The sequence below is a fragment of the Gadus chalcogrammus genome, chromosome 8 (assembly GCF_026213295.1).
Source record: "Gadus chalcogrammus isolate NIFS_2021 chromosome 8, NIFS_Gcha_1.0, whole genome shotgun sequence".
Taxonomy (NCBI): domain Eukaryota; kingdom Metazoa; phylum Chordata; class Actinopteri; order Gadiformes; family Gadidae; genus Gadus; species Gadus chalcogrammus.
The window spans coordinates 6,869,028-6,892,131 of NC_079419.1; the positions used below are offsets into that span (position 1 = coordinate 6,869,028).

The 23,104-nt window shown below is 47.8% G+C and overlaps 1 protein-coding gene across 1 annotated transcript; it reads right to left on the reverse strand.

The window, feature by feature from the left end:
• Nucleotides 1-236: 236 nt before the first annotated feature.
• emilin2a (elastin microfibril interfacer 2a) lies at nucleotides 237-15,248 on the reverse strand. The gene is made up of 9 exons (XM_056596526.1): nucleotides 14,719-15,248; nucleotides 14,132-14,257; nucleotides 13,042-13,235; nucleotides 10,668-12,653; nucleotides 4,501-4,824; nucleotides 3,050-3,097; nucleotides 2,515-2,568; nucleotides 1,853-1,996; nucleotides 237-1,514 (listed from the first exon to the last, which is right to left on the reverse strand). The coding sequence occupies exons 1-9, from the start codon at nucleotides 14,835-14,837 to the stop codon at nucleotides 1,189-1,191; spliced, it is 3,321 nt and encodes a 1,106-aa protein (XP_056452501.1). The 5' UTR covers nucleotides 14,838-15,248; the 3' UTR covers nucleotides 237-1,188.
• Nucleotides 15,249-23,104: the final 7,856 nt, after the last annotated feature.

A 23,104-nucleotide genomic window follows, 5' to 3' on the forward strand; every position in this document is an offset into this window, starting at 1 on the left:
GTGGGAATCGATTAGACAGTTTATTGCTTCTTTCTGTTTGGAGGTATTTCCTGCTATTTGATTACGTCCGGCAAATGTAAATACCTAAAGTGTATATTCTGTATTGATTTGTAATAAAATAAGTGTTGAAAAAAATGTTTACAGAGCAAAGTTGTGAGTGAAAAGATATAAATATCGGCCTTCTTGAAGCTAACTAAGATTTGCTTGTGGTCATGTTTGTGTTAAAATAAAGTTTCTAACCAGATTAGTGTGCGGGCATGTTATTTTATAGTTCTTTCCCTCCGGGCTCGGGCAAAGAGGGAAAAGGTTAAATGGCTGCCATCATGGTCAATATTCACTTAAAGGTGACATATACCACCAAGTGCGATAAGCCGTTGTATGCCATTTTGAAATCTGCGTCTTCTGACATCACAAGTGGTCGTGTCCACCTAGATGTGTGCTGGATAGATATAAGTCTACCAGCCTACCCAGTGGACTAGCAAAACGGTTTGTAATTGCTGATCACACTCACAGTAGTTTTTATGTCACCTTAAACGGCTTCTGCCTTTTCAGGGCAAGAAATGGGTGACCGTATTGAAGATTTTCCACCTTCAATACAGCCTCTGATAGTGTTCTCTAAATATGGACCCGTTTGACTGCTCGGTTGTTTAATTCATTCAGTGCGACATAACTTTTATTGATCATTAATCATTTTTGAGAATAGATAACAAAAGGAAGATAAATTGATAAGGATGATATGTTTTAATCTGTTTTAGATTTAAGTATTAACTGGCTGAATAAGTGACTTAGGTGCATTTGTATAAAACATAATCAGCTTTCATTTACAAACGTTTATACATAATTCATTTTGAAGTTACAAAGTAGGTACAAAAATGTTGAATAATACAGAAATATATTAGCTACAAAAAAGCTTCTCGTTTTTGATATCATAAAAGATTCTTTGGGAAAAACAACTTGAAAACATATGTGTGCACCCTTATCCCAACCTAGAACCACAATGTGAACTTCCATGTCAGGTAGGCTACTTGGCTTCGCTCAGAGTGGGTAGGCCCGACAGCAAACCAGTCGATAAAGCATTCAATACGTCTCTTCTACATCCCACAGTCTGCCTGGGCTGGAAAACAAAACAAAAAACAGCCCCTTTGTGTTTTATGGCACCGTCGTCTTTACCTCCCCCACGCCGCCCTGTTAGCTCCTGCTCTGCGGCGTGTAGAGGAAGACGCCGCTATACGTGGAGCGTGCCACCAGGTCGGACGAGGCCAGCTTGCCGGCGGTCTGCATCAAGCCCACACTGTGGCCCTTCTTCAGAGACAGGACGAGGCTGAACGACACGGGGCCTCCGCAGCTGCCGCAACCGCTAACCTCCCTCGTCCCCAGTAGCGCGGGAACAGCACTCTGCAGCTTCTGGACGCTGCGGTCGTTAACGGACAGCGTCGCCACCAGGGGTTCCCCTGCCCCGGCCGTCAGCACGCCCGACACCAGATAGCGCCCGTCCATCGGTGCGGTGAACATTCCTTAGGGGACGGGTGGTGGATGATGGGAGGGAGGAGAGGTGAGTTGTATGGTGTCCGGGTGGATTTAAAAAGGAAAACCAAAGCATGAAACATAATGGATTGGCTTTGGATTGATCCTGGTTCAAATCTGGACTTCATGCGCACAGATTAAAAAGGGTCACATACAGTGTCAAAACGGCAATTGTACTGCATGAATTTCCTTTTATTAGTTGAGCTTGTACTGAACTCATGGATGTGTCACGAAGAAGTGCAGAGGTTGCAGTGCACATGCAGACAGGCCACTGACAAATGTTTACCCCCCCCCCCCCCCCCCTTGCAGCTCAACAGTGCTGTTTTACCTGTGCTGGTGCTGTAGTGTCCACCGTCATTGACCAGCACTTCGTTGAAGCGGATGGGGCCAGTTCTTCCAAGGGAGTAGTACTGCTGAGTGAGGCCCACGGAGAAGGAGACTGGCTCCACTGTAGAGCTGGGGTCTGCCAGTACTGCATGGTGCAGGAGGAATCGAATGGAAGTAAGGTGAGACACGTCAGTCATTGAAATGCTAGTAGGCGTTTAGGTTGTCAGGAAGAACGCCACAGTTTTCAATGAATGATTAAATCGATAAACGATTAAAATTCCCGTCACAGGTAGAGGCAAAGTAACAGCTTGTCTTTTAGAGTGTAGTTTTTGGTTTCCCGCTAATGGGGAAAGAACGTTTTTTAGAAGGACGTATACATTACCAACCATATGTTTGAAGTTCTTACACAACACAGCGTTGAATGACAAAAATAAATGGTTGCAGTTTGGTAATATCTTTCTTTTTTATGTAAATTTGGCTCCAGATCCTGTGGTATACAGATTTTCAACTGGAGGGCATAAGAAAAAGAGTCGCAGGGCATCATGCCAAATGCATAATCTTAAGAAAGAAGCCAATTAAATACATTGCGTTTCAATGTTAATTAGTCTCCAATGGCTGACATGGTCTACATCCAGAGCAGGAACGAGGAGGAGGGGGTTTCACCTGCGGACTGGACTGTCGGAGCTCTGTTCCAGGGGATCTCTGCTGCAACAGGAACTGAAGAAAGGTAAGACAAAAATGAAACTGTGTGGACTCACATATTATACTTTGCACGCTAAAATGATAGCAGCACTCTAGGCAAGGTGACAACAAAGGGGTTGCATGTTTATTTTTAAACCAGTCTCGCTCACAGGGATGGCTGGTGAGATATTTGCATTGCAAATCCACATTTCATTGATTACATTTTGCTGGCAGGTGCCATGAAGCTGCATATGATTTGTTTGAGGTGTTGACTATTGCCAGAGCTGTGAATGAAATGGGACACAGGATCAGCTCGGTTCATTGTATTTTAAGTGTATGCATCTTAAGCTGCATAAATATGTTATGTGCTCAGTCGCATATAAAACAAAGTGAAATAGCTAGAATATTTCCTCTTCCTAAAATGAGACGTCTTCTGGGAACTCTCATCTGGCAGTGAGTAAGAATAAATGAACAAGCACCACTTATTTCATACTTTTATTTATAATAACATTCTTACCTGGACTGAGGTGAGACTTGAGGGACACAGGCATCACTGGAAGATGGCCTGCAAAACACCAGCAAAAAAAACTATTGAATAAATGAAGCAGAAAAATACTTGACGATTAGTGATTATGATGAAACTGGCTTTGGCAGTAAAATATCAGTCGACTTCACACACGTAAAAATAGTTTTGCACAGTTGCCCGGACTGGAACATCGCTAAGAGAGCACAGCAGTAGCTGAAGCTTTTCAGACGAGAGGTGAGAAAAGACATTTAAACACACTGCTCTAACGCAGTCTAACCAATCGGGACGCCTCGCTTGCCTATCACCATCAGAGATGGCTTGGCTCTGATGGCCGCTGTTGCTGCAGTTATGTTAACTCTCTCGGTTCTCAGTACTGAGCAGCTGCCCAGTTTTGTGAGTTTTTCTTGTCTGAACTTTTTTTGTTTGCTTCTTTTTTGGTTATAATACCGTCACCATGATAAGGAAATATTCAAGCCACCGCAGACGCGCATGCTGAGAAGGAGTGTTGTACGTCAGAAAGCAAAAGGCCATGCTGTTTCATTTCAGGGAAAAACAACTCAAACTACTAAACACCAGAGGGTGGTTCTCAACACAGGGTTTACAAACTAAAAAGTTAGACAACAATCTAGGATGCATACTCATGGTTAACGTGGGCGAGCCGTGTCGTGTGGTCGGGTGTCGGCTACAGAGACTGAGACGAGGTGAGAAAGAGTTGCATCAAAACAAGTCATGGTGTTTTTTGGTGCTCCGTTTTGAATTGCACGATTTGTTGCACTACACTGCTATGACTAAATACTAATTACTATGATTGCGATCACGGCTTTCTGAGCAATGTTATCCATCAACCAAAGGATGCTGTCAAGTTCTGCTTCCTTTTCATGGGAAAAACACGTTTTTTAATTAAAGTAATAGTCTGAAAAGATTTTTATGCAAATAAACGTCACATGACTACACAAGGCAACAGGATGGGGACTGAGCTTATGGACATGTGGTTAGTGCCACGTTTCCATCACCCAGCAGTGGTGGTTCCGCCAGAGAGGTTGGACGGGGTTACAGAGCGTGAAGCGAGATACAGTTTTTAAATGTTTCTTTTAGCGTTTCCAACTGCCAACTGACTTGACGTCACACTGTCTGGATCTCTAGGAAGCCGTGGAAGTGAGGACCGAAAAACACACTTAAATTGTCACTTGCGTGATCGGCGTCGCCAAAGAGAACGACACGGATGTCTTCGAAATTACCGATTTGAATTACTTTTTTTATCTAATGAATAGTAAAGAAAAGGGAATATATTGGAACAACTTTTTCCTTTCTTTTTTTCTTCATAGTTCTGTTATCTGACCTCTTTCCAAACGTGGACATCTATTTGCCACCTGTAGGTGGCAGCAAACAGCATGAAGTCCCTCTTTAAACCTAGGTTTTGATTCAACCAACCACACACAGACCTGGAGCTCCGGCGAAGCCCTGCAAGGGCAGGGGGGCCTCGTCCTCCACACCCCTCCTCACGGTCATCCTGCGCGGGAAGCCCGGGGGTCCGGCCTCCCCGGTCTCCAACACCGGTCTTTTTGGGGGCTGCTGGGGGCTTGAGGGCTTGGCGTTGCTTGAGGGCCTGAGTGGGGGTCCGTGCGGGGTCCTGGCCTGGTGGTGCGTGTTGGGCAGAGCCACGCTGGGGGGCGACTGCCGGGGGTTTGGGATGAAGGGAATGTGGATGTGGGGGACGCGCTTGGGTGGAGCAGGAGAACCAGGGGTCTCGGCGTTCAGGGTCGTTCCTTGAGGGTGGGAGGGGGGGGGGGGGGGGGGGGGGGGGGGGGGGGGGGGGGGGGGGGGGGGGGGGGGGGGGGGGGGGGGGGGGGGGGGGGGGGGGGGGGGGGGGGGGGGGGGGGGGTGGGAGGGGGGGGGCAGAGAGGGGTGATGAGTCGGATGAAGAGGAATCGTAGTTTCTACTAAGTTCAACGTGTGGTGGGATCACCAGCCCGTCTGTGTGAGACAGTACACAACGCATGGCGCCCTCTACCCTCCTGGGAGCCGGGCTGAAGGGGATGTTCAGTTTGAGGTCAACATTTGGCAGTATGCCCTGAAACCCCCCCCCCCCCCCCCCCCCCCCCCCCCTCCCCTTTCTATTAGGCATCCCACCAAATATTTTGCAGCATAACGTATAATGTTGGCCCACGCCAAACACAGCAACTGCACAATATGTACGAGTCCTCATAAATCGCTCTTGTTTCCCCACAACACCAATATCTCCACCGTCCCTCGTGGCTGTCCTAATGGCTTGCTGCTATTGAGCCAAATTACACTGTGATTCAACGATTTTGTGTTGTTGCGTTTGGTTTTCACTGTTGACATTATAACTTGTCGGGAAAAGAGACGTTTACGTTTCGTAATGCGTACGAAAGCTGGGAAATGAGGATGGTGTGCAAATACGATGTTGGTGTAAAGTAGAGCTACACACACACACACACACACACACACACACACACACACACACACACACACACACACACACCCACACCCACACCCACACCCACACCCACACACACACACACACACACAATCTCTCTGCACTCGAGTAGAGACATTGAGATTTGGTTCTTGTGGTGTAGGTAACAAATAACATTACTGTCCCGAACACAAAAAGACACACACACACACACACACACACACACACACACACACACACACACACACACACACACACACACACACACACACACACACACACACACAGACGCACATGTCAGGTCAACAGCTGCATGTGATTTGAAACATCGGATGTCAGTGACGGTCACAAGTTAACATCCTTGACTCACTATAAACCTCTCTATTTATCCACCTGCGCGTCGCCAGCCTGCGTCAGACGATCGCGTTCCTCCGGCCCCTGTCATACGAGAACCACAGACCACTCTCCAAAGCCCACTCGCAATAAAAAGATAGGAGAGGGCGAATTAAAGCATGTAATCCCGTTGTACTCGGATAATCACAAATCTCTCCCTCATTTCCTCTCCTCGACTCCTTCAGGGCTGCTGGCTGACAGAGTGCATATTTCCCATGAGCGCTAGGGCTCCGAATCACTACGGGTACAACCGCAAAACACACACACACACACACACACACACACACACACACACACACACACACACACACACACACACAGGCACATACATGCACATACCCACACAAATGCAAACACACCAACACACACACACTCACACACACAAATACACGGACACACAAATGCAAACACACGCACACAAAGCACATATTCAAACAAACACAAACACACATACACACAAACACACGCAAAACACACATGCAAACACACCACGAAAGCGAAAGCATATTTCCGCACCCTCACACTCACACCCACCGACCCACAGATACCAGGGGTATAATAGGGGGGCTCCGGCGCTTTCATTTGGTGTAATGTATAAAAAGTTGTACACATCAAATTACCTTACCTTTAACCAGCACCCTGTGTGCCTGTAGCGGTCCCCACACCCCTATTAGCATGCCCGCACTATGGCCTAGCCGTTGTCGCGGCAATGGACTGATTCACCAGACGAAGACTGGGGCAGTGCGTGTCCGTGTGAATGTGTGTGTGTGTGTGTGTGTGTGTGTGTGTGTGTGTGTGTGTGTGTGTGTGTGTGTGTGTGTGTGTGTGTGTGTGTGTGTGTGTGTGTGTGTGTGTGTGTGTGTGTGTGTGTGGAAGGCAGTGGTGGGTGGGAGGCTGGGTGGGTGGGTGGGTGTGGGTGTATGTGTGTGTGTTGCGTACGATGATGCATGAACACACATTCACAGACGTCTCCGGCATGCATGTTACTCATCTAATTCTCCCGGCACACATCAGGGGAGCTTGAACCAACACACGTACACACACACATCTTTATGACCGCAATCTATGCGCAGTGATATTAATGACGGGAGGGTAGAGGATTGTAGTCGGTGAGAGATGCACCTGAGGGATTTCTTCTGCATTTGTGTGTGCGTGTGTCTGTGAGAGAGACGTTTGTCTGACGTATGTGCACATGCAGACGTGTGTGTGTGTGTGTGTGTGTGTGTGTGTGTGTGTGTGTGTGTGTGTGTGTGTGTGTGTGTGTGTGTGTGTGTGTGTGTGTGTGTGTGTGTGTGTGTGTGTGTGTGTGTGTGTGTGAGTGTGTGTGTCCAAGTCCATTCTCTTCCGAATATTTCCAGATGGACTCCGAGTTTCTCAGAACCCCAGGGCTGTCAGACCGAGTGGAAACAGTTCACCTCCGGGGATTCAACAACAACCGAACCTCTGTTAACAAGGGGAGAGTCGTGTACAGTAAATATCATTCTCCCGTTGAAGCAACTCTCGGTACACTCGCAAAGGTGGTCTCTCCACCAATCCCTCCCACCTCCAACCTCACTAGGCTGCTTTTGATGCTGCCCCGTGTGGTATTTTTTCTGCTCGCTGGAGCCGGCCACCACCTCAGCCCCTGCCCCAAGATCCACAAGATCAATGGTGGGAAGAGGAAGTGATCCATGAAATCCAAACAAGCTTGTCTTATCCCACCCCCACTCCCCTTGCCCCTGAATCAACCGCAGGTATTTCTCTCTGTTGTTTGTATGTGTGTGTGTGTGTTTTGTTCTTCTTCTCTATTGTTTTGAAGGGCTCCCTGTGTGTGAATGCTTCCAGGGCGAGGCAGGAGAAAATAAGTGGCGTGGCCGTCTGACATTTCTGGGGGAGAGAGTAAAGATCTCAGCGGGCACAGAGGGGTGGGAAGGGAGGAGGCGAGAGGAAGAGTGGGGGAAAAAAAAAGGGTGAGAAGGTTGGGAGGGGAAAGGGTGGGGACCCCCACCATAAAAAGGAAGGCGTGAGGTAATAACCCCTCGGGGGGAAAGGTCAAATTTGTGGAGCCACCAGACGGCATTGTCAATAAATTATGTTATTACACAGGACCACACACACCCAAAATCCCGCTCCAGACTTTCCGAAAAAAAACGGATGCTTTTCATTGTGTGTGGAAACAGAACCTTGATATTAACCTCTCTCTTCCGTTTGGCAGTCCAGCGGTGGTGGGGGCGGGGGGGAGGATGTTCAGGGCTGGGCAGCAGAACCTCTTTCAGCGCTGATTGCAGCAGCTGCCTTTGGGTCTTTTGGGGCTGGCCATTTGCAACGGAGAGCTTTAGCAAATCCTCGCTCGCCAATCGCAATCGAGCGAGGGCTCTGGCGATTGCGCAAGAAGATGGTTCCCTGTGATTTTATTACAACACTTCATCTGTTACGCAGTCACCTCAGGGGTTCCCGCGTAGTCTCAGAAGTCGAGTAATGGAGCGTAAGTTCCGACATTTTTCGGAAAAGATTTTGCCCTTGCTGACACCCCTACATCTGGGACACTGATCACAGTCTTTCCCAAGTTTAGCCTAAATCATTTCAGATACTTTCCTAAAATAATGAAAATGATCCATCCTTCTCTTTTTGTGGCTTCATTGTGCAAGCCATCTCTGTGCTAGTTGTTACCAGCTCCGGCAGTCTAGTAAAGCAAATAGGGGGTAATAGATAAGGAGGAAAACTGAAATGGTTTGGAACCTGGGATTTCTTTCAAATGACGAATGTATTCAGGAAGGGATATGAAAACCTCCCCGGTCACTACTCGCAATCTAGCTAGGCCTTTATTTTCTGTACTTTATCGGTTGCTCTTGTTTGCTTTTCTCCAAAGCACCATTTAAGGTAATAAAATCAAATATTCCCCTTTTTCAAAAACAAGCAACACTCCAACCTCCATACTTGGTCTACCAAGTTAACACAAGTCGCCCCACACTTTCCTCTCACGTTTCCAAACTTTGCACCATCATGCACCCAGAACACCCCGACGATGGATGGAGCAGATAACACTTCTCCACCCATCCCTCCACCCCTGCGGTCCCAGACTAGCACACCCAAAGTCTGTTTCTTTGTTATTGTCTTTTCCCCCCCTTTTTTTGGACGGTGTGCCCCTTGTGATTCGACAGAAAAGGGAGGCACCAGGGCTGGAATGGGGGGGCCCCTTTCGCTCATGACATCAGCGGTAAAAGCAGCATCTGGTCCTGGGTGTGGAGCCCTGGTTGCTCCCCTCTCTCCCCTCCGTCACGGAGAGGCTCCAGCAATGGTGAGTCAGGGTCTCTAATGAGCAGCAGACTCCCTGCGCCAGGCTTAGGTCACCCTGTGGGAATCTCAGGGGGTCGGCTGCATGCACGCTCCCAAGCCTGGCTGGCTGGGAAGGCGTGTGTGTGTGTGTGTGTGTGTGTGTGTGTGTGTGTGTGTGTGTGTGTGTGTGTGTGTGTGTGTGTGTGTGTGTGTGTGTGTGTGTGTGTGTGTGTGTGTGTGTGTGTGTGTGTGCGCGCGCGCGCGTGTGTGTATTCGTGGGTTTGCGTGTTTGTGCGTGAATGTGTGTGTGCGTGTTCGCTGGCTTGCGTGTGTGTGCGTGTGCATTCGTGCCTGCTTGTGTGTGCAAGTGCGTGTTTGTGGGTGTGACTGCATGTGGGTGTGTGCGCGTGTGGAGCTATTTAAAAGAGTGAGTACGTGATCGTAGGCATGTGCGTGTGTTTGTGTGCATTTACACGTCAACTCGAGTGCGGTTGATAAAATATTCTGTTTTGAGTGGCAACACATTTCCTTGTCATGTACGGAAAAGTGCTACACCCTATCAGGCTGCATAATGTGCAAAAACACTCGAACGCCGACACTCTCCTATGGCTGCGTAGGCTAGTGCACAGTGCTGGCCAGGAGGCAGAGAAACAGCAACAAGTCAAATGAGCGGCGCCAGGAGAGCCGAGAAGAGACATACCGCACGAGACGTCTCTAAGCTTCCCCTCTTCGCCGGAGACAATCCTTCCCTTGAACGTCACACTTCAAACCCTAATGGAGAATAATGATCCGACCCGGGCAGGCAAGGGGCGACTCCATCTCAGGTCCCTGCAGTGTCTTTGAATTCTAAATGACGTGGCCGGGGGCGACTGAGTGTGAGTGGCCCATTGAGATGCACAGCGTTCCACCACCGCTGGAGATACTCCGCAGCCATATGTCGGAGAGCATCTCTCTCCCCCCCCCCTCCCTCCCCCTTTCTCACCCACCCCCATCCCCACAACATCAACACCACTACAATCAACACCAGATAAACAAGCACAACACACACACCTAAGCACCTCAAAGTCCTCAGAGCATTGACCTCGAATACTAATGCATTCCCTGCCACATTATGGGGCAACACTTTGTCACACGGTGTTGATTTCATGACGCAAGCAGAGTCACTGGTTGCGCAGATGTGTGTGTGTGTAAATAATTCCCGGACACAGGATGTTCAAAAGAGAAGCCCCTAAGGCCATTGTTTTCTCGGCGCCATTGTCTCATCTCTTAATCGACTTGTTTAAAGTATTACAGATCAGACTTGCCAATGACATTAGAAAATAAGGACAAACAGCAACTAAACACTCTGCATGGAATGTGTTGCGGTCTGTATTTCATTACTGAATGAAATTGGGTCCCCTGGCCCCTCGAACCCGACGGCCCTGCGACTACAGATCATCCAGTACAAACCAATATATATTATCGATGTGAGTTTTAGACTAATAAGGTATATATCTGTGTGTATATCTAAGGTGTGTGACTCACCTGGCTGTTTTTCATTCACGTCCTTTAGCACGTGCTTGGCCAATGCAGAGAGCTGTACCTGCACACTCTGCAGGGAGTTCCGCAGAGAATGGATGTCCCCAGTGTGGGACCCAACCGTGGCATTGGTCCTCTGGACTGAGCCCTGGAGACTGGCAATCTTCCTCTCAATGCCATCCCTGATTTGGATGGGGTTACTGGAAGCCACGGCCTGCCTTTCGCACACCTTTTCCAGTCTGGTCAAACGACCGTCGACGGTCGAAATGGTGTGCGCCACGGTTTGGGTGTTGTCTTTGCAACGACCCAGTTCCAATGACATGCGGTTATTGAGTGTATCAAGCCTGTTCCGGAGCCCTTCCATCTGCTGATAATGGGCTCTTTCTGCCCCGGGACCTGACCCTGTAGGGGTGCCCAGGCCGCTGTGCCCTGCGTGGCAGCACGTAGAGTTGATTCTGTGGAGCTCGTGGTTGTGTATTCTCATCGAGTCGCCCACGCCTTTGACACTGCTGGCCAGGGCGATCACGTTGTTCTGGATGTTGACCAACCCCTTCTGGAAGCCGTCCATCGTGTTGACACTCTTCAGGTGACCCGCTGACACCCTCTCTACGATCTCCTCCAGGTTCCGGAGTTGTTCCGAATTTGTGCCGACGTCGGTGTGGAGAATTTCCAACTCTTTCTTACAGCGACCCAAGTCTTTCAAAATGGGATCCAGACTGGCCGTTGCGGGAGATGGCCGTCCAGCACCGACCACATCGTCAGAGCCGCGGCGTCCGAAGGCCACAACCGGGCCTTTGGCGGGGGACTTGTTGCCGTTGGTCTCCCCCTGGTTAGCGTCCACGCCGTCGTCCCCAAACAGTCCGGAGCTGTTGCTCATCTCAACCAACATGCCCGTGAACTGGTCCTCCATAGTGTTGAGACGCTCGTCCAGGAGCTGCCGGAGCTCATTGGCTTGGTCTTCCATCGCACGGCTCAGCTTCTCTTCGATGTAGAAGCAGTGCGTCTCTGCGTTCCGTTGCGTTATGTTCAGGCGCGCCTCCAACTCCTCGATGACTTGGCCGTACTCTTCCTCCGGTCGCGATTCGGACAGGAAGGCCAGCTCGTTGTCCATGCGCCCGTTCAGGATGATGTTGGCCTCGGCCACCCGGCTGATCTCCTTCCACAGCTCTTTGTGGTCGGTGCCGTCCGGCTCCTGTTTGGGCGGCAGGGTCTGGCGCAGGTGGCGCACGGGTCCGTCCGCCGCCACCATGTCGAAGCGCAGCGCGTGGATCTCCTTCCTCAGCTCGGCGTCCTTTGAGTCGATCAGCCTGGTGAGGCGGCTCAGAGTCTGGTCCTGGCCCTCCTCGCAGATGGCCTGCAGGCTCTGGATCTTGTCGTTGCAGGAGCTCTGCTGCCTTCCCAGCTGCTCCTCCAGGTTCAGATCCACCTCCTTCCTCATCTGCCCCATCTTGCCTTCGACGTAGGTCTGGAGGATCGCCAGATCGGGCACCGACACGTCGCCGCCGCCGCCAACGCCGCCCTCCAGCACGCCGGGCGGTGGCGCCTGAGACTGCGCGGCGTCCATGAGCAGCTGGATCTGGCTCTCCTGGCTCGTCACCAGCCCGCGGAGCTCCTCCAAGGCGTCGTCTTTGCTCTGCATGGTGTGGGTCATGTCGTCCAGCCGGGCGATGATGTTCTCGATGCCTCTGTCTCCGATGGCGCCCTCTCCCCTGGTGGCCTGGTGACCGTCCAGCCCCACCGGGTTCTCATCCTCGCGGCCGGCCCCCGGCGCCACGCTGCCCGGCGGCCGCAGGTTGTTGAGCAGGGTCACCAGCATCTTGTTGGTGTCCTCCTGGATGTCCGTGCGCAGGTTGTCCGTCAGGCCGCTCAGCGCCGTCTGGAGGTCGACCACCACCTGCGAGAGGCGCTTCACCTCCCCCTCCAGGTGGCGCACCTTGTCGGGGCCTGGGCCGTGCCTGGCCTCGTGGTGGCCCGTCTCCCTCCGCTCTGGCCCTGGGGCGACAAGAGTACAACCGGAGGGGTTCGACTTTTGGTATTTTGGGGAAAAGCAACACATGGAGTGTAGTGGTAATAAAGCAGAACTTTTTTAATGTCACAAAAGGAGAATTTGTGTGTCTAGGCCAGATGATTAATCTGGGATTCAATTAAAAAATAGATTCATCATAAAGACGCGGTATGCACTTTGCATATGATGAACCTTGGGTGGAACGTTGGTATTTTCAATTCAGAAATATATTCTGCCGATATTATGTGAAATTCCTCCTTGATATTGTGATCAAATATCTTTCCACATCATCTTTGTTCCGATGTGTCCAACAAATTGCGACAGACAAAAAGTATGTCGCAATTAACCAACATTTCACAATGTCTTTCTTCTTACTTTGTGCATGTCTGGTGGTATGTCCAGGATTTGGAGAGTAGAAGGGCTGGGATCCTCGTGGTACTGTTTGATGGTTGAGAGTTGGTTTCAAATCTTTGCAGTCCTGACCCTGATATCCAGGACAGCATTTCCACTCCAACCGTGTGACTATCTTGAAGGCGATCTTGTACATTGGCCGAAATTGAGTTCTGTACCTGTCAGAAAAGGGCATATTGAAAGAGTTAGACAGAGGAAACAAGAAACCTTGTCAGACATGTGTTACACGGGACAACATGAGGGTAATCATGTGTGATCATGAGCTTAGAATTAGTAAACATAGTTTTTCTAGGGAATTACGATTGCGGCAACCCTCCCTTCCGATACAAAGAAGCTGACTCAATTTCCGAGAAGTCAGGACTCATGTCATTGGTAACATCTGGAAAGATATTTTTTTTTAAACCAATCATAATTCTCATCTGAGATGACACTGTCTCCAGCACTGGCTTGACTAATGGAAAAGATACATCAGAGAATCCAAAAAGACAGCCTCTAGTCATGTGTGTTGCAATATCCTAGAATGAGTACAAAGATCTCACCCTGAAACATCTCAAGATAAATGTTTTTTAATCCTTTTCCCTGATGTTATAAGCGCTAATATCACACATTGCTGTTGCTTTACCTAAAACGTCATTATGTTCCCTACTCTCATGTATTGTGAAAGTTAAATTAAACCACAGCCAGTCTCTGATTACAATAACTACTTCCTGGCATTGTTGACTTATCTCACTCCCCAAACAATCAACCATCCACTCAGTCAAAATGAAATCCATTTTGAAACAGCATTCATATTGTTACCGTGCAATCATAACAACGGGTGCTCTCAAACCTCTAATTACGATGCTATGAACGTAACATCTAATGCAACCAAAAAAATCCACTTTGTTCAAAGGATCAATCGCCTTATTAAAAAAACAAAACCCTTCAATTACGTGTGTGAGGTTTAGATGATCTGGCTCTGCTCCCGCATGCTAAACCTCCTGCTGGCACTAAACATAACGATCAATCAAACAAAACTTCATTGACTTTCCATCTTTGGTCCAGGGATGCTTACGTCACTTGTTGATCGCAGTTCTGCTGATAGGGGGGACAGGGTGCAGCCACGGGCTCCTCGAAGCTCTCCACTCCCTCCCGGACGGCGCAACTCACGTTCTTGTGCACGACGTACGCGCACCAATTCCTGCGAGAGTAGAAAAAAAAGTCTGGGATTTGTTTTTTGGTTGGACAGAATTCGCTGAAAACACCCCCCTTCTCACTCCACTGACGGATGAACCACCTATATTAGAGACACCGTTCGTATCAGGGCCATGATATCGTGTGTAGTTGAATGATGTGTGTGTGAAACTGAATTCCTGTATACGTGCACTATGGCTCGGGTTCCGCTGTTCGATGGCTCTTATCGAATAAGATAAACAGAGACCGGTTTGGTCATGCTGACTGATAAAGTCCGTCTAAAAGTAGACACCCCATCTGTTTGGGCTGCTCAGAAAGCAAGATACGCATTTTAATGCAAAAGCACTTGAAAGCCTTTTTATTACAACATAAGTCTAATTGTAGAAAATGAGACAGATTCGGAGGTTTTCGGGTCATGGAAATGCTGGACTACAAACCTTTTTGGAGAAAAAAAATCACTGATCTTACCTATTTCTGTGCCTGTCTTCCACTCCAGTGTAGGCTGACCCCTGAAACAAGTCATACGGAGTCCCAGATGTCAAATAAAACTTGAGAAAAAAAGTCACAATGGTCCATTTCCAGTCCATATCTTCTGTTGGGTAATTCCTTAAATAGCCTACAAATAAATAAATCACACAAATAAAGCTATGTCGACATCGTTTACGACGAAGTAGGCTTGAGGGGGGGAAGTCAGTGCGCCCTAGACCAAGAAATCTCAACTTCTACCAAGTCTTGACTCAGACCAAACTCTGCAACTCTCCTGTAATGACGTTAGGGGCCTACGCCCTCCTCTCCAGGACTAGGACCAAAAATAACATCGAAAGTCTTCTTGGTGTGACAACTCGATAGTAGGCTTTGGCTGAACTAACCCCCGGTGTGCAGCCTCAGAATGTGTCGCTTTCATTAGTAGAACAGAGCGTGGGGATAATTTGCGCAATAAGTGAATCAGAGGCAGATTGGATTTGCTGTTGGAAATACATCCTTGTTTGAAACGTGATGACCTCTCGCCACTTCGCACCCAGTTGATTAATTGAAGCGGCATGTTTATTAAGCATAAGCCAAAGTATTCGTGGGCATGCGTTTGTGTGCGCAGCGTGCGTGCGTCGCCATCACACGCGTGCGGACGCGTAATTCAGCCTGTGAGACGGGTCATACCCAGCATTAATTAATAGGGGGAGCCTCAGTCGAGGCTACTTGTGAATTGCAATCCGTCTACCCTATCCGGCAGTGTATGAGCTTGCAGAGGTCGCCCCACGCAACTTTTGGAATTATTTGGTTCTGGTCCAACCAGTGGCGGCGCCAGAGATTTTTTTCTGGTGGTGCTATGGGGGTGCTCGGCGTTTTACTGAGGGTGCTATGAAATTAGGGTGATAGCATATGAGTCGCATTTTTCTCTACTACAACACCTCCCCACCATATCGTCACATAGGCCTATGTTTACACGTTTGCTCTCTAACGGGTCTTTGGGGTACATAAAAAGCACCATTCAAATCGATCGTATTATTATTGTCATTAGGCTACTTCTGACGGACGCGCACAAAGCTGCGTTCATCTCCGACGGTCAAAATGGATGCAGCATGTTATAGATAACGTAATCCCAAATACTTCACTTACTTCAGTGTGTGGATTAAAGTTTGCGCCAGATGACTACCAGGTCACCACTACCATGAGCGACAAATTAAACTAAACATACCAAATTCAATAGCCTACACTTCTAACTAAAGACGGCAGATTAGAATGTCAGATAGAATTAATTTAAACAGGCAAAGAGTCAGAAATGCTTTCAAAAAGAGCCGATCCATTTTCGTGATTTTTGTGAACGCTTGACTTAAAATTGACCGATCGCCAGGATTACTGTTACTAGCCTATAGCCTACTCATTGAACAATCACGTTCACGCACGCAACGTGTCTGTGTCGTGCTAGGTGAACAATCTGTTTATTTCAATCTGTTATTTTCTTTTGTGATTAAAATATTATTATCACACAATACATTTCATTAAGAACTGTTATTAAATAACAATAATAAATAAACCATTATTTTCTTGGGGGTGCTATGGGGGTGCTATGGCCAATCTAGGGGGTGCTCTAGCACCCCCTAGCCCCCCCCTGGCGCCGCCACTGGGTCCAACTCAATTTCTAAGCGAATTTTAACAATTTAGGATATATCATTGTTTCATTGTGCATGTGATGTGACCAACAATGCATTCGCCATGAGCCATCACTTACACACATAATCTGAAACAGAAATCGTCTTCGGGAGAAATATCGAGTCTCCATGGAGACTCGAATGCATCTCATAAACCGTTCAAAGCTCTAGGTCCTACAGGTGTCCTGGAAATAGGATAGCAGACTGGAGCCATGCACCGCAGGACACCACGAACCATTTGTTGCAACATGGAGATACTCTTGAATTGTGTGCATGGCTTATCGAATTAAAACACTTGGCAGCCAGCCGTCATGTTCAGTTGATCTACAAACTTGTCGAAGTGTCTTTGTTAATGTAACATCGTTTCATGCCTGATAGTCAAATAGGATAATTTGCAACCCCCTTTGCTATCTTTACCATATCTGGTATCCATTTTCTATAGAGGACCATGCTTTGGTATCTTTAATATGACCATCCTCACCCCATTGCCTTAATTGAGCTAAATATAAATATATAATATTAATATTATTGTACTTACCATTAGCCAATCACAAACCCTTGTACAGGCCCCACCCTTCTATTGTCATTATCACCCTCCCCCTACACACACGCGCACACACACACGCCTGCGATTTCTCAGCCACAACACTGAAGAACTTCAAGCAAATTAATTAATTATAGGAGCTATTGTGGTACCCTCATTAAATCTAGAGAGGCGTTATACTGGGGGGGGGGGGGGGGGGGTCTTGAAGGGAAAGGGCTTCACTGTGGTCTGATGGCCTCGGTTTGTTGTTTGTAACATTTATAGATTGACAGTCCAAAAAATTTAGCTTTGTAAAAATGCGAGACGCAAGAACTGCTGTTGGAAGTTGACTTTGAGCTGCAATTCCTTTATGAAAGGTGCTATATAAATAAAGTATTACTTACTTACTTATTTACTTATGTTCTTTGTAGAGTCATGACTGTTTTGAACGGTAAAGAAATTGGTTTTGAAGGGCCTGTGTTTTCTGACTTACTATTGTACTGTTGCCTATTTGTAGGCCTACTCCCTGACTCTCTAAACTTTTTTGTATATAATATAAAGTATCATGTTGATAGAAAATGATCCTTAGGACAGAAACACATACATCTCCATCATGTCTTCAACCCCCTCTGCTCTGTGAGTGTTGTTTGATCCCCGAGCAGTCAGATAATGGGCAGTGCTAAATGTACAAGTACGAGAGATGATATTGTAAACCAACCCAACATCTTGTATTAATAATTCAAAGACACACACACATACACACAGATCCCTCCCGCCACCTCCCCTACACACAGACACGCATGCGTGCACACTGCACACGTACACGCACGCACGCACGCACACGCACACGCACACGCACACACACACACACACACACACACACACACACACACACACACACACACACACACACACACACACACACACACACACTCACACACACACACATATTTATGCTTCGTCGTCTGAGAGCTTTCCGACAAGAGATAGCCGTTCCCCAAATAATACTCGGCTAGATCATCAGGCAATACTTTTTTGGGAGATGGCCAACGGAGATGGAGAAGTTATGTAAGTGGAGGAGGTCTGTTTGCATCGATTTTCAAGAATAAATAGAATTGTCTATTTTCAGTCTCGGGAAGTCCCAGTTCATTCAATGGCTATGATGTTTCTTTTTTAAACAGGATGTCTTTTATAGGCATATACACATTTATTTAGACGTTTAATGCCAGCATGCAATTTTGTGGGATAATCCGTGAGCGATCTTAGATTATCGCGATCGTTCTGTTATCTATCCAGTAGAGGGCAGCAGAGCAGCAGAGTAAACTAAAAGACTGGAGGTTAACTTTTTCGGCATTTTCCTTCGACTTGATTTCAAGTGTTTTTTTCTTCTTCGGTTTTTCAGGCAGTGTGAAGCGACTTCTCAACGCCTGCCACTCCCTCTATTCATATAACTTATCTTGATGCATTGCTTTAACACCTTTAATAGTAGGGCTACACTCACATATCACCTCACAATGTTTCCATTGTGAGGTTACATCTCTGTCTTATTTCTAGGTTCTTACCCAATCAAAAAGATCACAGTCTCCCCTTTGCATGTATAGTGTTAATCTATTCACCATATATACATATATATATATAAATAAAACAACGATCTATTATTTGTTATAATTATTTCTAACCTGAATTCTGACGTCCTTTGCTCTGTCCAGACCACTTACAACAACCTTTATGCTTATCAGGAAACTTTGGTGCTGGCGTTCCAGCAGAACACTGTGTCCTCACCAAGATCAGCGCCAGAATTACAGCTCAAGTCAATTGCATTCCTATAGCGATTAATCACCGCGGAAAAAGTCTCAAAGGGCTTCAAAGGCCGACATTATACGACCCCCCTCCATCCCTCCAAAGGGATGAGCCCTCTGAAAGGCTGAAAGGGAAAACGTCATTCGTTAATCAAAACAGAAACACTGAAGGCACGCAGGAAGAGGTCCCATACCTCCCAGGGTTGAGCGTGGAAGATGGCCGCCGTGACGGCAGCATGACACGCAGGACAGGTGAAGTAAAAGGAAGTTGTGAAAGTAGAACATGAGTCATGTCCTTGGTGGTGTAGAGATGTAGGCATCTTAAAAATATAAAAGCTATAATGCCACATGAGAAGATATCTTGTATTTTTATACTGGGAACTTTCCATTTGTGCAAGTGACTTCAGCATGTCTGATCTCCTGACTTTGGGAGATGTAAGGTGAACACATCATTCTGCCTCTGCCTCAAGCCTCTTGTGGGTGTATTGAGTGGGATGTGAACGTTTTGTTTATCCAAATATATATTTATATATACATATACATTTCTGGATGTAGACACATGCTTGCAAGATGTACAGCAGCGTATAAATATATATATATATACATATATATATATATATGATACGTGCGTATACATTTTTAGATAGATACACACGTTTGCAAGGTGTCCAGCAGCACGTACACCTTTAAAGGCCTTTAATCAGACCATGCATGGGGTTCTGACCGGGCCCCTGCCTTTCACCGTCTGCTGTATCCATCAACAGTATCTGCACGCCTGTGGCCTGTGAACGGGTGACCTTGATCTCTACTGAGAACACATCTCCAGATGTCCACGGGCTGCGGCTCCACCGTGGGACTGAACCACAAAGCCTCTCCCGAGGACCACCATGCTGCCTGTAGTGAGGTAGAGTTATGGACCCAGGGCGGCTTGGCCCCGCCCCAGGGCGGCTTGGCCCCGCCCCAGGGCTGCTTGGCCCCGCCCCAGGGCTGCTTGGCCCCGCCCAGTGCGGCTTGGCCCCGCCCCAGGGCTGCTTGGCCCCGCCCCAGGGCTGCTTGGCCCCGCCCCAGGGCTGCTTGGCCCCGCCCCAGGGCTGCTTGGCCCCGCACTAGGGCTGCTTGGCCCCGCCCCAGGGCTGCTTGGCCCCGCCCCAGTGCGGCTTGGCCCCGCCCCAGTGCGGCTTGGCCCCGCCCTAGGGCTGCTTGCCCCCCCCCCCAGGGCTGCTTGGCCCCTCCCCTCTTTGATTAGAAAGAAGAAAGATGGAAAAAAGACGGTGAACGTGCCCAGCAAATAGCAGGGTGGGGCCTGTAGGGGGGGGAGGAGCCTGTAGGGGGGGAGGAGCGCAGCACCTGCAGCTAAACCTGTTGACCGAGTCACTGCGAGACCCCTTCAGCTGCGCGGTGTGGGGGGAAAAACACACACAGTGCAATTACTCATCGAGATGGATCCAGGCTGTGTTTGTGTCTATGTGTGTGTGTATATGGGTGTGTGTGTGTGTGTGTGTGTGTGTGTGTGTGTGGGTGTGTGTGTGTGTGTGTGTGTGTGTGTGTGTGTGTGTGTGTGTGTGTGTGTATGCGTGTGTGTGTGTGTGTGTGTGTTTGTGTGTGCATGGATGAGTGTATGTATGTGGGTAGGTGTGTCTGTGAGAGAGAGAGAGAGAGAGAGAGAGAGAGAGAGAGAGAGAGAGGTGCAGAGAGAGAGAGAGAGAGAGAGAGAGAGAGAGAGAGAGAGAGAGAGAGAGAGAGAGAGAGAGAGGTGCAGAGGGAGAGAGAGAGAAGAGAGAGAGAGAGAGAGAGAGAGAGAGAGAGAGAGAGAGAGAGAGAGAGAGAGAGAGAGGTGGAGAGAGAGAGAGAGGAGAGAGAGAGAGAGAGAGAGAGAGAGAGAGAGAGAGAGAGAGAGAGAGAGGAAGGGAGCCAGAGAGAGAGAGAGAGAGAGAGAGAGAGAGAGAGAGAGAGAGAGAGAGAGAGAGAGGAAGGGAGCCAGAGAGAGAGAGAGAGAGAGAGAGAGAGAGAGAGAGAGAGAGAGAGAGAGAGAGAGATAGGGAATGAGATAGAGAGAGAGGCAGGGAGAGGGAGAGGGTGAGATACTGTGTATGATGTACCAGTAGGATTGTCACTGTTGAAACTCCAAACATTAATGTTTGGACAGGGATTTTGAAGCAGCTGATGATAGACACCAGACAATCCCCTAGTAATCTCCACATAGCTGCTCAGATATATAATAAGATATATGTAAATATGTATAAAAAATGTCTTTCAGAAGCGGACCCTATAGTCTTGACAAATAGCAATGGTCGAAAAAATAATTGGTTTTCGACAACGATCCAATATGTTTCTTCTTTGCCAAACGTAGTTCAGATCATGAGGTGAATGAAGACATAAGATCGAATGAGCGACATAGAATCTAAGTCAACCCAGTGATGTATCCTACTTAATCTTGTTGACCGCCATATGTATTGCCGACAGGTTTTTTGAAATACAAACATTGAATTCTCCAAGACAACGTGAAACGCAATAGGACCTCAGTCGCTGCAAGGAAATCAGTGCCATCAAGGTTGTTTGAGCAGACCTCTGTCTCCTCGGTGTGCGTGCGTCTGTGTGCGTTAGTCATTGTGTGCGATTTCAGACCAATAACTTTTTGTCGTGGAATAAATGAACTTGTGAAACTAAAAAAAAAACTCAATTTGAAAAGTAACAAAGGGAAGCGTGTGGGAGTATGTGTGTGCGTGTGTGTGTGTCTGTGTGGGCGGGTGAGATAGTGTGGGAGAGGGATGAAAAAGAAGGAGATGGAGTCGTCGACTTGATTGTGTTTCAGTCAGAGTCATCGTTGTTCACTGGCCTTGGCTTCCTCTCAGCATTCTGATGAGGCGTTTTGGGTGCCACTCAATGCAGTGTAGTGAAGTAGAGTTTAGAGGGTAGGGTAGTAGAGTAGTAGTATTGCAGTGTAGGAAACTGTAGTACTGGAGTGTAGAGTAGTAGTAGTGCAGTGTATCCTAGTGTAGTAATCTGTAGTAATGGAGTGTAGTATTCTAGTGTGACTGTAGTGTAAAGTCGTAGTTTTGTAGTGTAGTCCAGTGTAGTAAACTGTGTACTGGACTTTAGTGTAGAGTAGTAGTATCGCAGTGTAGTTGACTGTGTACTGGAGTGTAGTGAGTGTGGCCAAGTGTAGTGTGTATAGATACTGTCAGGGAAGTGTAGTGTAGTTTTTTACAGTTCAGGTTCCACAATTAGCCTTGCAGAGCTTTGCATGCAGTTTATTTCCACGGCAACCTCTAAACGTGGTCCCTACTCCTTTTAGACGATTAAAGTTATCTGAACAATGAATTTGTGTATTAATCATGTTGTTCAGATTAATTCAGAAAATGCGCAATGAAACAAGCAATCAGAGTCATAAAGGTCAATCATCCGCCACTGTAGTGTTTTGTTTCAGCCAGTTCCTATGGAGGAGTAGCCTAGCGCTGTACATGACGAATCAATAAACCAAAGCTAGTTAACTGAAGCTACGCTAACATCTGCTTATTCCCGCATCACTCGTGCTAGCTACTCGCCGCCAGTAGCGAGTTCTGTCAACACGACCACGGATATTCAGGGTCAGGTCACACTGGCCAAACTCTATTTGGCGAGTGTGTTTTTTCCGAGGTAAATAAACCGAACAGATACTCTGAGATGGATATACATGAGGTCAGTTTGGATCCAAATATAAACACACTAAACATCACCAAGCCAACGTACACAGAGATACAAAAGAGAAACTGCTGCGGGTGGATAGGGTTGGCATACTATAATATGTTTTGCCAAACATATTACTTTGGCATTCATTACAGCCTTAGCGTATCTCCTGGAATGCTTAGGCTCAATATTGTAGGAGCAACATGGGGTATCGGAGCTGAAATGTAATTTTCCTATGACTAATTCTCCATGCACTTCCGTAATGGATATGGATTTTACGGGAGTGGGGGTGGGGGCACGTGGGGCGGGGGGGGGGGGGGGGGGGGGGGGGGGGGGGTATTATCCATGTAGCACTCCTTATTACCCTAACACAGCCATTAGCATTTTGTGCGTGCCATTAGCAGTGTAGCCCAGCAGCCAGTGAGTCACCCGAGGAAAACAATCCCAGGGTGTTGACCAGGTCTGGGGAGAGGGTTCTGTTAGCCCGGGTGACGGGCTAACTTCACAAGCTAACGGTGACGTTAGCTTGTGAAGGAAAGGAAAGGGAATGGAGGGACAGCGTTGCTGCAATTTATTTTGCTGCAATTTTACCCTTTTTACATAGTGGAAAATATTGGTAAAAAAAAAAGTCATTTATAAGAATTTAGCGGCAAAGAGCGGAATGGACTCTTTTCTTCATAATATTTTTTCATTTATTTGTAATGCCATGAAAATAAGAA

Bases quoted from the DNA above. Each gene is read 5' to 3' on its own strand.
- emilin2a (XM_056596526.1), bottom strand. From the start codon at position 14,837: ATGGACTGGAAATGGACCATTGTGACTTTTTTTCTCAAGTTTTATTTG. The intron at 13,236-14,131 runs GTAAGCATCCCT...CTTTTCTGACAG, and splicing joins AACTGCGATCAACAAGTGAC to GTACAGAACTCAATTTCGGC. The intron at 12,654-13,041 runs GTAAGAAGAAAG...TTGTCGCCCCAG, and splicing joins TACCACCAGACATGCACAAA to GGCCAGAGCGGAGGGAGACG.